The sequence below is a fragment of the Rhinoderma darwinii genome, chromosome 3 (assembly GCF_050947455.1).
Source record: "Rhinoderma darwinii isolate aRhiDar2 chromosome 3, aRhiDar2.hap1, whole genome shotgun sequence".
NCBI classification, from domain to species: domain Eukaryota; kingdom Metazoa; phylum Chordata; class Amphibia; order Anura; family Rhinodermatidae; genus Rhinoderma; species Rhinoderma darwinii.
Window position 1 is genome coordinate 80,332,839 of NC_134689.1, and position 15,824 is coordinate 80,348,662.

The 15,824-nt window shown below is 41.0% G+C and overlaps 1 protein-coding gene across 2 annotated transcripts in view; it reads right to left on the reverse strand.

The window, feature by feature from the left end:
- Positions 1-932: 932 nt before the first annotated feature.
- WWC1 (WW and C2 domain containing 1) overlaps positions 933-15,824 on the reverse strand; it is a 210,153-nt gene continuing 195,261 nt past the window's right edge. For both annotated transcript variants that reach the window (XM_075856421.1, XM_075856420.1), the window contains exons 21-23: positions 9,036-9,266; positions 6,432-6,553; positions 933-1,783 (exon numbers count right to left, since the gene is read on the reverse strand). In XM_075856421.1, the coding sequence (XP_075712536.1) occupies positions 1,717-1,783; positions 6,432-6,553; positions 9,036-9,266 (420 nt within the window). In that variant the 3' untranslated portion in view covers positions 933-1,716. The remainder of the gene's footprint in view (positions 1,784-6,431; positions 6,554-9,035; positions 9,267-15,824) is intronic.

Here is a 15,824-nt window from a genome sequence, read left to right on the forward strand (position 1 = left end):
ACACGTGCTGTGATTTGGGGTCCACAAAGTCAGTTGCTTTGGCTAGCCATTTCGGCTCTTCTCGGCCATACCCTTCTCATGGACTCAAAATATAAGGCTTAAAAATGACTGTCTGGCTTGAGATATGATCTCAGGGCTGAATATTTAGCCCTGACATCCTTTCCTCACTAAAATCCTGGCAGTTGTCATGACAACAAATGTTGAGGTGACTTTCAGACTCTCTATTCCTTCAGTGGAAAATGTGGGCAGAAGCAGTAGTCTAAGTCGGCCCAACAGGACTTTCATCTGTAATGTGTATGGGGGTGCCCCAACTCTCCCCCAATGGCAGATGTCAGGGGAAATAAAGATTGTTGGATGGCCAATCAACATGCTTGATTCTTTGTTCCCATGGGAGATAAGCCGCAGCAAAGAGTCTGACATAGGCTTACTCCGATCTCCACATTGTAAACACATGCACGGTTGGCTGAGGCGAGCAAGCACGTATATGGGGGAGTCAGGAGGAATAGCGGTCAGGCTGATCCTTTAAATAGATATTGGCATAGTCTAAGGAAATGGAGCGGGCAGGCACAGCTGGTGGCGTGACTCACCAGCGATTGCCTGTCCACTTCATTCTGAAGCAGCAGACGAAGAACTGTTGGGGAACGGAGGGTGGGGGAATATTTTTTTTAACCCCACTAATAGTTAACACACCCGATGGGGAGGCCATATTGGCTGTCCATTGAAAAATAAAATGTTGCTGCTTTCATTTTTCAAAAGGCCTCCGAAAAATGAGAGGTGGCATCTGATTGGTTGCCATGGGCAACTACTCTACTTTTCCTTTGCACTAGTTTTGATATATCTCCTCCTATATCTTACTGCTCACACCGGCATTTAACATTTCCTTATGTGATTACCGTTTTGTAACTTACTGACACACTGGAAAAAAAAAACAATGAAGCTTAAGGAAGGATTTTATTATAAAACATAATTTTGACCTTGTGCATGAACTATCAATGTGCATCTTGTTAGACTATAATAAGACAAATTTACAAACCAACGTACAAACTGACATTTGATTTGCAATCTTTTTTTCACATTGGTCCCCTCAATGCACTAAGGGCACCTAGAAATAAACTGAAAACCAATACAGAGTATTTAATGATCTAAAAAGCTCCTGAATCTCCGGGACATCTGGTAAAAAATACTTTAATGGGATAAATCTGATTCCAGTATTCACATCATCTACTTACTAAAGTTGCATATAAATATATATATATATATATATATATATATATATATATATATATATATATATATTTAAACAAGGTTTCATTAATTTAAATTTATTGCAGTAAAACCTCTAGAATGCACCTGTACAAAAGTCACATATTCTTAATAGAACAAATGATATTTAAAAGTGTTTTCCCCCAAAATATCATTCTTATTTTACAAACTATACAAACACGCAACAAAATGCTGGTTTTGGAGCAATGATTTAAAAAAAATAATAAAAATTATATATATATTTTATATGTTTATACTGCCTAAACTTGTTAACCCCGTCAGTGTAGGAAGAATATTCCTCTTCTCAACACTAAAGGTTTAACTGATAACAGTGACGAAGAACTCTGTACCTTCATAACACCACATAACATTCAACTTTAACCACACCAGACTGCTTTGTTTTCTTTTGCAGTGGCGCTCAGAACAGAAGAACAAATACTTTTATGGTGATTATTAAACATCATCTACAGCAAGAGTTGGGATGTTTATTCTTGGGCGAGTAAAAAAAGCCATTTTCTCTCTAGAAAGGAAAAAAAAATCAGCATTAAACCCCTGTCTATCAGACATTTATGATATATCAAATCACTATACTATGGAAGTCTTTCATGGTACCACCCTTTACATTTACACAGTTAAAGGGTTTGTCTCATAAGGATAAGCCCTTTCCATATACATTTTTAGGGTAGATGGATGTCATAGAGAAGAACAACCTCTTTGAAAAAGGAACAAAGAGCAGCTCTGTAAGAGCCGATCCCGCTCTGCCGGACCTGTGTTGTCCATGAATTATATGGTCAGCTATTCATTTGAATGGCTGCCATGTAATACTACATTTTTTGTACATTTCACTACAGGGTAAATATCTGGCCAGATGCAGCAATAACAGCTGATCATTGGGCAGCCTACTGTTTAAAAAAGATTTGTCTACAAGAGACAACCCATTTAAAGAAGCACTCTGGGTGCCCCCCCTTTTTGAAAATCTAATGTGGTGTCACGTGTCACGTAAGAATGTGTTAAAGCTTTGTTTAATTAAAACATTATTATGGCTGATCACTATAGCAACTTTCTATTATACTTCTACTATGATTATATTCCTTACCATTTCAAGATCTGTGGGTAGTGAGTGAATGTAAACATTCACTTTTACATTTAGAAACTGGAAACATGTCCTGACCTAGTCCTGCTGGTGAGTTTTGTTATAGTGCATCAATGTAGGCAATGCTCTGTAAGCTTAACACAACAGCCATGCAAATCTATACAATGACACACTGTAACAAGCCCAGCAACGGTGTGTGCAGAAATAGTCCAAACAAATGCAGATCTGATGCATAGGGTCGTATTGGAGGGGTGTGCAAGCATTGGCACGGTGTATGGCATCTTTCTTCCAGCTGAGCCAAAAATATGCGTCCTGGGGGATAACATTGGTGGGAGTCTTGTGCAAATGGAGATATTCCGCTTTCTTTATCAGGCTAGGAAACTACTGGCCTTTCAGTGGATCAAGCCTTTGTATCTGAATTTGCAACTAAATTGAATAATATTAGGTTGGGAAAGGTTTGGAAAAGAGGTAAGCACTAACCAAATTTGAAGGTACAGTGAAGGAAATAAGTATTTGATCCCTTGCTGATTTTGTAAGTTTGCCCACTGTCAAAGTCATGAACAGTCTAGAATTTTTAGGCTAGGTTAATTTTACCAGTGAGAGATAGATTATATAAAAAAAAACAACAGAAAATCACATAGTCAAAATGATATATATTTATTTGCATTGTGCACAGAGAAATAAGTATTTGATCCCCTACCAACCATTAAGAGTTCAGCCTCCTCCAGACCAGTTACACGCTCCAAATCAACTTGGTGCCTGCATTAAAGACAGCTCTCTTAAATGGTCACCTGTATAAAAGACTCCTGGCCACAGACTCAATTAATCAGTCTGACTCTAACCTCTACAACATGGGCAAGACCAAAGAGCTTTCTAAGGATGTCAGGGACAAGATCATAGACCTGCACAAGGCTGGAATGGGCTACAAAACCATAAGTAAGACGCTGGGTGAGAAGGAGACAACTGTTGGTGCAATAGTACGAAAATGGAAGACATACAAAATGACTGTCAATCGACATCGATCTGGGGCTCCATGAAAAATCTCACCTCGTGGGGTATCCTTGATCCTGAGGAAGGTGAGAGCTCAGCCGAAAACTACACGGGGGGAACTTGTTAATGATCTCAAGGCAGCTGGGACCACAGTCACCAAGAAAACCATTGGTAACACGCCGTAATGGACTAAAATCCTGCAGTGCCCGCAAGGTCCCCCTGCTCAAGAAGGCACATGTACAGGCCCGTCTGAAGTTTGCAAATGAACATCTGGATGATTCTGAGAGTGATTGGGAGAAGGTGCTGTGGTCAGATGAGACTAAAATTGAGCTCTTTGGCATTAACTCTACTAGCCGTGTTTTGAGGAATAGAAATGCTGATTATGACCCAAAGAACACCGTCAAGCATGGAGGTGGAAACATTATGTTTTGGGGGTGTTTCTCTACTAAGGGCACAGGACTACTTCACAGCATCAATGGTAGAATGGATGGAGCCATGTACCGTCAAATCCTGAGTGACAACCTCCTTCCCTCCACCAGGACATAAAATGGCTCGTTGCTGGGTCTTCCAGCACGACAATGACCCGAAACATACAGCCAAGGCAACAAAGGAGTGGCTCAAAAAGAAGCACATTAAGGTCATGGAGTGGCCTAGCCAGTCTCCAGACCTTAATCCCATCGAAAACTTATGGAGGGAGCTGAAGATCCGAGTTGCCAAGCGACAGCCTCGAAATCTTAATGATTTACAGATGATCTGCAAAGAGGAGTGGGCCAAAATTCCATCTAACATGTGTGCAAACCTCATCATCAACTACAAAAAAACGTCTCACTGCTGTGCTTGCCAACAAGGGTTTTGCCACCAAGTATTAAGTCTTGTTTGCCAAAGGGATCAAATACTTATTTCTCTGTGCACAATGCAAATAAATATATATAATTTTGACTATGTGATTTTCAGGTTTTTTTTTTTAGATAATCTATCTCTCACTGGTAAAATAAACCTAGCCTAAAAATTCTAGACTGTTCATGTCTTTGACAGTGGGCAAACTTACAAAATCAGCAAGGGATCAAATACTTATTTCCTTCACTGTATATGGGGAGCTTTGCTAAACACCCAGGGCTTACCCTGTGGGGTATTGTTGCAGGACAGAATAAGATTTGGTGTGTGATTTGCATAGGCCTTATTGCTTTAAGGGTGTATTCACACTGTCGTTTTTGTCATGTGTACGAAAACCGTACCGAAAAACGCGATGCGTTTTTCCCCGCAATTTTCCAAATTGCTGTAAAAACGCTACTGTTTTCCGGAGCGGTTTTCGGAGGCATAACAAAAACACATAAAACGCAGCAAAAACACACAGTATGGATACTGTAAAGCTTCTGTGTCGACGCCCGTGGGTAATTTGTCTGCACCTGCTCCTAAGTCTGAGAGAGTGACTCCATCTTCTACCACTCAGGCTGGCAGGCTTAGGAGTGGGAGAGCCTATCACAGCCTGGCCAGACGGAGCTAGCTCCCGCCCTCTGTCTATTTATACCTGCATTTCCTGCTCTTCCTTTGCCTGTGATTCTGCCTGTTTCCTGGCTCTGCTGCTGCTTGAACTATTTGTCCCTGCTTCATATTGACCCTGGCTTACTGACTACTCTCCTGCTCTGCGTTTGGTACCTCGTACACTCCTGGTTTGACTCGGCTCGTTCACTACTCTTGTTGCTCACGGTGTTGCCGTGGGCAACTGCCCCATTTCCCTTAGCTTCTGTGTACCCTTGTCTGTTTGTCTGTCGTGCACTTATTGAGCGTAGGGACCGTCGCCCAGTTGTACGCCGTCGCCTAGGACGGGCCGTTGCAAGTAGGCAGGGACTGAGTGGCGGGTAGATTAGGGCTCACCTATTTGTCTCCCTTCCCCCTCATCACAGATACACCCTAAGAATATGATTACTTTTGACTATGGTGTGAGAATACAAATTGTACAGCTGTTGCTCTTTAACTTTGCAACTTCTTAAATAGATTACATTGTTGTACACTACTGGTATCAGTGGATTGTATATAGTCTTGTTACATCAACTGTACAGTTTACTGAACTGCCACATGTCTAAAATATGGTTCGGCTATGTTCCGGGTAGGGTTTGGTTGGAGATTTTTGTTGTTCAATGTTATTTGGATATTTTGTATATGTTTTACTTTTCTGTATACTTCGTTGAAACAATAAATATGGTCTGATTTAAAAAAAATAAGAAATAGGCCAACACAGATTTTATGAAGGTATACAATACATTTTTCTATTCATTTACGGCAAACAGTGATTTTGAAAGTGGTGGAGATATATAGTTCATAACATTATACAATGTTAAGCATTATACAATGTTAAAGACACATCCCGTGGGAATACCAATTTTGGACATTCATGTCTACCTAACCTAATGCCTAAGAACATCATAGGATTAATATATACGGTCTTGCGGAAATTGTAGAAACAAAGATATGATAAATCAACTGGACTGAACCAGGCATGTAAAGAAAAGTTAGGGAAGATAAGGGCTCATGCACAAGGGCGTATTATAGTAAAGAGCCATAATATGGCACCAACAGCAGTCTATGGGACCACACAGCAGCTACATATGCCATATGCCTCCAATTTCATATAGGGGCATACAGAAAAAGAATGGTGGCTTGCTCCATCAGATGCTTTGGTTACTTCTAGTGGTGAATATCTCCCTATTACAGTGCCATATGTAGACACCATACAGAGGCACGCAGAGTGTGCCTGCGGTCCTATAGTGCGAACCCCTAGGAACTCCCTGTGCGGATGTACAGGTGCATTGAACATAGCTCTGCTTTGCTAGAAAAAAAAAATAGCTACATTAAACGGAGCCTGTCAACATAGTTTTCTCTATTATGTCATGAAATTCTATATATACATTTTGGCATCGGTTTTTCTAGAAATATTAGTAATAAGTCGTTTTGTCTTTAACAATCTTATGCTCTATTATCGTCATGTTTAGTGATAATGACAATATGTAGATAAGATCCATTTATAAGTCACATTTATTGTATGTTCATAGAACGTGTACATATCAGTAAATAATATAACAATCACCTGAAAGACTGGACTTCCAATGGCTCCTTGCAGCTCTGTCCACGTAGACGGTGCACATCTTTAGCTGCCGCTCTCATCATCCTATCGGCTTGCATCTCATATTTATGTTCTATTTTTTTAACCTGTTTGGTTGTTCAGTTGAAAAATGCAAGAGAGTTACTTTAGAAATATGCCTTGGCCTTGATGCATTGTAAAATTAAATGGTCATCCAGCTTTGGTTAAAGAAAATAAATAAATATGAAACTGAGGGGGCTCAAAATTGTTTTAGTGGGGAAAAAAAAACTATTTGTTGCCCATAAGAATGAACCTGTCCACGTAAAATATTTCCAGTGTAGTTTAGTAGAATCAAATCTAAACTATGAATGGTTGCTATGGGCCCCATGGCTGTGTTAAAGAGGACCTATCACTATGTCATATAAGTTGAACTGGTTAACTGACCTGAAAAGCGCTGGTTTTTTTTTCTTTCCTGGACTCCCCGTTTCCGAGATATGGCCCACAGTTGTGTTGGCTCCCTATATGCTAATTTGCTGTAGGTAGCCAATGGGGTGGAGCTATATTCCCTACTTCTGATGCTGACCAATCACGCTGAGGCAGCTTGAGGTTCACGCCCTGTTGGCTAACTACAGAAAATTAACTTACAGGGAACCAACACAACAGTGGGCCATATATATGGAACGAGGGGAAAAAAAAAACGGCATTGGAATCAGGAAGACATTAATCTAATGTGTATGGTCACCTTTACCGTGCCTCGTACAAGGATTCCACTCCCAAAAAAGTCAACAGATTTGTTTAGATGGCAGGTGATGCTTACACAGATTGTTCCTTCTAGTATTTTTATTGCAATATAATATATAATTTAAATGATAAGTATGAACTTAAAGCTTTTCCTCAGCAGAAACCAGGGATCTTGCTAAAATTTAAAGATGGATGGTGCAAATTACAGGGAGATACAGCAAAACAACCTGTTTCAGTCTGCTAAAAAACTGAAGTTTGGAAGACATTTTTGCTTTCAGAAGGACAATAATTCCAAGTACTAGGCCAAAGAAACACAGGAGTAGTTGAACAAAAAAAAGGTAAATGTTCTACAACAGCCAAGTCAAAGTCCACATCTCAATCCAATCGTCAATATGTGGTATTATTTGGAAATTGCAGTCCGCAAGCGTCATCCAATCGACCTGAAGCAAAGAATGGGTGAAAACCACCCCCAAACTGGTATTGCAGTCAGAACGATTCTAAACGAGTTGAACACTTAGGCTATGTTCACACGGGGTATTTTGCCGAGTTTTTTGACGCGGAAACCGCGTCGCAAAACTCGGCAGAAACGGCCCGAGAACGCCTCCCATTGATTTCAATGGGAGGCGTCGGCGTCTTTTTCCCGCGAGCAGTAAAACTGCCTCGCGGGAAAAAGAAGCGACATGCCCTATCTTCGGGCGCTTCCGCCTCCGACCTCCCATTGACTTCAATGGGAGGCAGGAGAAAGCGTATATCTCGCTGTTTTATGCCCGCGGTGCTCAATGGCCGCGGGCGAAAAACGGCGCGATAATTGCCGCGAAAATCGGCGTGCAGGGAGAGGAATATCTGCCTCAAAGTTCCAAACGGAATTTTGAGGCAGATATTCCTCCCCCAAAATACTCCGTGTGAACATAGCCTTAGGCTGGGTTCACACGACCTATTTTCAGACGTAAACGAGGCGTATTATGCCTCGATTTACGCCTGAAAATACGGCTCCAATACGTCGGCAAACATCTGCCCATTCATTTGAATGGGTTTGCCGACGACCTGTAATTTACGCGTCGTCGTTTGACAGCTGTCAAACGACGGCGAATAAAAAATGACTGCCTCGTCAAAGAAGTGCAGGACACTTATTTGGACGTAATTTGAGCCGTTTTTCATTGAATTCAATGAAGAACAGCTCTAAATTACGGCCGTCAATGATGCCTCGCAAAATGCGAGGAGGAGCAATTACGTCTGAAATGACGGAGCTGTTTTCTCCTGAAAACAGCTCTGTCATTTCAGACGTAAATGCAGTTTATGTGTGCACATACCCTTATGGAAGCAAAAACATTTTTCATTTTATTTACAAAATAAAATAACTTTTAGAGCATACTGGTTTTATGGCCGGAACAATCGGTGTAATTTTTAGAGCTTTTTAGAGGGTTAAATATTTTTGCAAGGGACTGTATATTGAAAGCCTCATAGGGTTTACTTTAATTTGTTGTTAAAAATACTTTGTAGATACGAGCACTTGCTTCAGCAGAGGGCTCTTTTTGCGCTTCCTTTAATTTACCCAGCTAGCGAATGCCACTCCGTGCCAATAAATATACGGTAGCCCTTATGAGCCGTTGTCTGGGGTTCTTTATACAGGATGACAACCACTGACATACTGAATATAGCAGCTATTACAGATAACAACTTCATGCCTTCTGAGGTTACACTGAAACACTGGACTCCCAGAAGTAAAATCGATGTAGTCAGACATTTACAGAGGCCCCAGTACAGATAAGTGAAACAAAGGAAAGTTCAGAGCAGCACCAACTGCTGCTGTAAGTGTCTGATTGTCAGAATCTCTGAGGGAAGGGAATCAGAAGGGCTTCTATTACTTACCTGTTTCTCCACTTGTCTGAGCAGGAGCTTAAACCTGTCATCATCCTTCACCCGCTGAGGCAGCTCATTTTCACCTTGACGTTTGGCTTGCTCTAGCTGTTCTTTCAGCTCTCTTAGTACAGCAATCTCTTGAGTTAGCTGATTATGCCACGTTCTTGAAGCCTGCAGATCTAATTCTAGGTCCAGAGATGTGCGAATTACACGTTCCCTGCCAGAGGACTTCACGGACGGCTGAAACAATAGAGTTTATTGTGAATCTCTGTTCAATGCTAACAGCCAGAGGATTCTGATTTGCTAATGCTGACATTGTAAAACTCTGGGGAGCTGCATGGTCTTTGTCTATATTTTTTAAGTTGCAAATGTCAGATTAGCAGGGTAAAGTATAAAAATAGAAAGTGAGAGTAAAAAGAAAATGAAAAGTTACAAACATTAAAGCAGCAACGTATAAGATTTATGTAAGGAAACTAGAGCTAAACAAAAGTAGAGGAGTGCGCCTTAAAGTCAGTGCGGTCCTTCAATGTTAGTTTGGATCTGTTGGAAAATGGATCTGTCATAGTGTCATGGCTTCAAATTATAAACAGAAGCCATGGGGATTGTGTGAATAGAGCCTTTAAGTATGAAAGCAGTGACCTCAGTAGTTCATATTGGCAACATCTCCAATTTTTGTCTGCCTATAAGGCTGTATGTGTCCCATTGAAAACAAAATATCACCATATCACATAGGGTCCACTTTTGCTTTGAATTTGTTAAACTATATGTCCATCTTTGAACAAAATTAAAACAGTTTACATGTAGAGGTAATCTACATAAAAACTGACCGACTTTGTAAATATAGCACATTACTTATTAGTATTGCTGAGCCTGAGTTACAGCCTTGAATTCTATTATAGAGCTGCATTCACATTTTGAACTAAGATTGCTCTGATTTTAAAGAGGATCTGTCACTAGTTTAATAATGCCCTATCTCCTACCTAATCTGATAGGTGTTGTCACAGTGATAATGCTAGTGAAAGTTGTGTCCCAAAATGATTATTATTTTAAAAGTTATGAACTTATTTCTACGAAGTACAGTAAAAAAAATTGTGTAGTATATTCTAAATATGCAAGTGAGTCTTCTACTAGACAAGTGGGTGTCAACACCAGCGATTCTCATGAGGTGGAGCTACCACACAGCCTCTGACGCTGTCCTATCAGCATGAAGATGCTTCGCCCAGTGTGGGAGACTGAGGCTGGAGGGAAGGGGGATCAATTCAAATAGCCATATCTCCGGCTGTGAACCACCTAGAACAGCGCTTCTGGTGGCATATGAAAGATGAGATTCTAATCTTTCATGTGAAACAACCAGAGGTATCACCAGTTGAAAACACTGTCGGGAATAGAAGCTGTATAATATTTGATCACTGTTTTGCTGGGCTTGGAAGAGGAGAACTGTATGCTGATTGGACAGCGTCATACAGAAAACATTACACCGCCCAGAGTGAAAAGAAAGATTTACCTCCCAATTGACAAGTATAGCCACATTAGCATATTTAGAAAAATGCACATAGCTTTGCAAATAATAAACGTTTTTGAAAAAAAATTTACACTAGTTATCAGCATCATAGCGCCTATTAGATTAGTCTGAGACAGGCAATTGATAAAGTAGTGGAAGATCCTCTTTAAAGCCTAGGAAATGTTAATCTTTACAACAAGCATGATACAGTAATCTGATGTATGAAAAACTAACAGTACGACTGCATTATGGGAGCTCAATTGTTCAGGAAGTGTTTGATGTGAAGCTTGTCCACTGTTTCCAATGGTAAACAGCAAAATTGTGAATGCAGCTTTGGAAGGTAATACTAGCTATAACTCTGAATCAGTGCAAAATAAGTAAAGAAATGTATTTACAAAGTCACCAAAAAATTCATGTAAGTCATATTTATATATGAAAGGCAAAATGGTGATCAAAGATGGACATATGTATTAAATATCAGACTTGTTTCATAGATATAGTAATTTTGTCAATATAAAAGTAGCGGGCAATCGTTTGTTGGTACTCAAATGACCATGAATGATCAATCAAAATAATTTTACATTACCCGTGTAAACTTTGAGTGTTATCATTTGATTATTACATGCATTTGGGGTTGTTAACCTTAATGGATGAGGGGAAGAGACATCTGTACTACTATAATTTGTACAGATTTACCAATAGCCAAAATAGGCCTGTTTTATTCCAAGAGGTTAGTGGATGGGTAAGGCTGAGTGTAACAAAGTGCTCATAAAGTAATCCCCCTTTCAAATGCTAGAGTGGTGATCAGCGAATCGCAGGGGGTCTAGCTACTCCAACCCCTGGCGATCAGCTGAAATTGCAGGCGAAAGTCGGGTCTGAAGGGGAAATTTAGCATTATATGGCAGCCATTCAAATGAATGGTCGTTCATATAATGTATAGAGGGTCCGGATTCGCCAGAGCGGCTCTCAGTTTTGGCCCATAGAGGGGACTGATCACGAGCAGAACAACCCCCATCTAAGACGTTAGAGCATATGAAGTTGTTTTCATGAGACAATACCTTTAGGCATTATACGTCCAGTACCGAATAAAAGCATGTCAATTCTCCTTATAAAAATCTAAAAATATTATCCCTTTTCTCAATCTAGATGTGATAAAGCAGGGGTCTCAAACACGCGGCAGTCATCTGCGGCCCGCGGGACACAGAGTCGCTAGTATAGGCTCTGCTCCGGGACTCTGTGGAATCCCCTGACATCGCTGCCCATATATGAACAGCGATGTCTGGGGCTTCCCCAGAGCCGGAGCCCCGGGCCGAGGGGAAGTATAGGCTCTGCTACGGCACTCTGTGGAATCCCCTGATATCGCTGTCCATATATGGACAGTGATGTCTGGGGCTTCCCCAGAGCCGAGTCCCAGGCAAAGCGCTAGTATAGGCTCTGCTCCGACACTCTGTAGAAGCCCTGACATCGCTGTCCAAATATGAACAGTGATGTCAGTGGCTTCCCCAGAGCCGGAGTCCCAGGCAGGGCACTAGTCTAGGCTCTGCTCAGGGACTCTGTGGAATTCCCTGACATCGCTGTCCATATATGGACAGTGATGTCTGGTGCTTCCCCAGTGCCAGAGTCCTGGGCAGAGCGCTAATATAGGCTCTGCTCCGGGACTCTGGAATCCCCCGACATCACTGTCCATATATGGACAGCGATGTCAGGGGCTTCCCCAGAGTCAGGGACTCCAGCTCTGGGGTTGCCCATGACAGGCAGAGTGCTAGATGCGGCTCTGCTCTGGGACTACAGCTCTGAGCAAGCCCCTGACTTCACTGTCCATATATGGACACTGATGCCAGTGGTTTCCCCAGAGTTCCGGAGCAGAGTCTATACTAGTGCTCTCCTCTGGGACACTGGCTCTGTGGTTGCCCGACATCAAATTCCAGTCCAGGAGGATTCCCTGACAACACTGTCTATGGACAGTAATGCGACGGGCTCCTCCAGCTGAGGAATCCCCGGTCCGACAACGCTCTGGCTGGGTATTCCACTCCTAGAGGGAGCCCCAAGGGAGCTATCTACTGGGGTGTGTGTGTGTGTGTGTGTATGTGGCAATATCTATTATCTATAAGACGTGTGTGTGGCATTATCTACAGAGGGCACTGTGCCATTATCTACAGAGGGCACTGTGGCAGTATCTACAGAGGGCACTGTGGCAGTATCTACAGAGGGCACTGTGGCAGTATCTACAAAGGGCACTATGGCAGTATCTACAGAGGGCACTGTGAAATTATCAACAGAGGGCACTATGGCATTATCTACAGAGGTCACTGTGGCATTACCTACAGTGGGCACTGTAGTATTATCTACAGAGGGCTCTGTGGCATTATCTAGGGGGTGGCATCTACAGAGGCCACTGTGGCATTATCTATGGGTAGACGGGTGGCAGTATCTACAGAGGGCACTGGGGCATTATCTAGGGAGGTGGCATTATCTACAGAGGGCACTGTGACATTATCTACGGTTGGGTGAGTGGCATTATCTACAGAGGGCACTGGCATTACCTACAGAGGGCACTGTGGCATTATCTAGGGGGTGGCATCTACAGAGGGCATGGTGGCATTATCTACAGAGGGCACTGTGGTATTATCTATGGGTAGGTGTGTGGCAGTATCTACAGAGGGCACTGGGGCATTATCTACGGGTGGTTGTGTGGCAGTATCTAGAGAGCACTGTGGCAGTATCTACAGAGGGCTCTGTGGCACTATCTAAAAAGGGGCTGCCCAATCTTGACATTTGTGTGTCTGTCAAACGCTGCCAACTGAGCCGCTGCACTGCATTTAGCGACACTTAAACTAGAAAACTGGATTGTTAAAATAAGAACATGGAGAAAACTCGCAAATTTCAGTTAAGTTTAAACCTAGCGGTGTTATTATAGTAATGTAGTATTGTTATAGTAATGTAGTATTATAGTAACGTAGTATTGTTATAGTAATGTATTATTATAGTAATGTAGTATTATAGTAATGTAGTATTGTTATAGTAATGCAGTATTGTTATAGTAATTCAAATAATATTGATTAACAATAATTTTGTAATGTATCAAATTTGAAAGTAATGCGGCCCGTCAACTTCACATTTTTTCTATAAGTGGCCCACTTACCAGGCCGCGTTTGAGACCCCTGTGACAAAGGATGTCACGTCAATTTGACTGATTTAATTGACTGATTTGTTGACCATATCCAATGTCCTTTTTTTCAGAATTAGAACTCTAACTAATGGTAATACTGTAATACGGAAATACCAAAACTGGATCTTTCCCTTTGGTTATTGTGATTATTCTTTCTTATTTGACTGTAGATTCTCTCTAAATATTGAATTAAAAGTCACACGCTTTTGATTGTAAAGTTATCTCTTGAAGTAGTAAGTTCCATAGTATAAGGAAAAAAACCTTTATTCTATTCTGCTGTTTTAACTTTTGCTACAGCATAAATGAATAATAGGTCCACCTGTAATTTACCAGGCACCGTAAGCTTTCAAGTTACACATCAAAAAGGTGAACGGTCTCCGTTTAGAGCTTGATTCCTAGCAGATAATTTGTGATGAAAGATTAAAAGATGTACATGTGACAAGATCTTAGCAATTTTGTAATGTCACACAAAGTTCATATAAGTAATATTCTGCTAGATGAGACTTAACTTCCATTGACATAGCGTAACATAAAGCAGTTGTCCAAGTTTAGAAAAACATGGCTGCTTTCTCCTTAAAACAGCACCACACCTGTCCACTGGTTGTGAGTGGTATTACAGCTCCGCTCAATTCACTTCAATGTAGCTGAGCTGCAATACCAGACACAACCTATGGACATGTGTGGCACGGATTCTGGAAGAAAGCAGCTATGTTTTTCTAATCCTGGACAACCCCTTCTAATGCTGGCATCTGCTGATGTGATGGCTCACGGGCACTGATTGTAATTAAATCACTTCATGAGGGAATGTGACAGAGCTATACAGAAAACTTTTATCTCTAGTTATAAGGAGACATGACGGTCGGGAGCCGCCTAATGCTCTAAATCCAAGTTTAGTCGTAAATGTAGTAACCCAAACAATGGGTATATTGCATCTCTCCAGCATCATATGGAGGGCAGATACTACTTCATGTTTTATTTACCATTGAATTATATGACACTTCCTTATCGGTAAGAAGAGGTTTGTATATAATCTTGAGTTGTATAGCTTTTAATAAATATAATTAATAAGGCATATGTAGTTTCCGATCCCCAAGCACTGATCTTAGGGGCTGCAGCTATGATGGCTTTGCTTGTTTTCTTACATCAAATCCATGGACATGAAGACACTCATAGGAAACGGTATAGTTTAGAACCTGTTGGCTTATAAACTTCTATATATGAATAGGATGCATACATGGATTTCCATGGAGAAGTCATAAGACAGCAAACAATCCCCCCAGCCACCATTTGTTCACTGATCTGGGGAAAATACTGTATCACAGACTATAGTTTGGCAATGTTTTATTAAAATAAGGAACCCATTCATTTACAGCTTTTTTTCCACCTACCTAGCAAGAAAACGGAAAAAAAAAAATCTGTTTTCAACAAAATGATTTGTCCTGCTCTGACACCATATATAAAAAAAATATATAAGACTGTGCTGTTTGATGAATAAATTGCTTGATATCAATTATAGAACATTGATCTCAACATATATGTGTGCTGTAAACATCATAACGGTGTCATCCCAAACACCACCCAAAGGTGCAATCCTTATGTGCGGTGTTCAGACCAGTCACGCTTCAGTGTTTCTGGATAAACATAAGAAAACAGTGACAGCAACTCGAATATGGGTAGATAACTATAGCACTGGGAGCAATGCCAAGTGGATGCCCTTGTCCTAAATGCATCACAGTTTCTGTCTAATATTTGTTTTCCTCGATTGTGCTAAAGAAAAAAGCATTGTGTTAGTCTCCTTGAACATTAATAAATATTCAGCTGTGAGCCTGCTCCTATTTTCTATTTTCTCATAAAGTTTTAAGACACGGCATGATGAATTATTTATGACATGCTCCTAGGGGGCTGATGTGCTTGAGGAATCACTATACTAATACAGATCCAAGAGCCTTCCAAAATTCCCACTGCTGTCTGAGTCTAACAAAATAATATACCCAGAATTAACCTTTTAGAGGATAGAGAAAAAGTCTACAGTTCTCCACGTATACCAGCCTTTAAATACTCTAACTAGAGGATGGAAGTACGGGTAAAGGAGCCCAAAGAATAGCATTAAAGGGAAGGTCTCACGAAA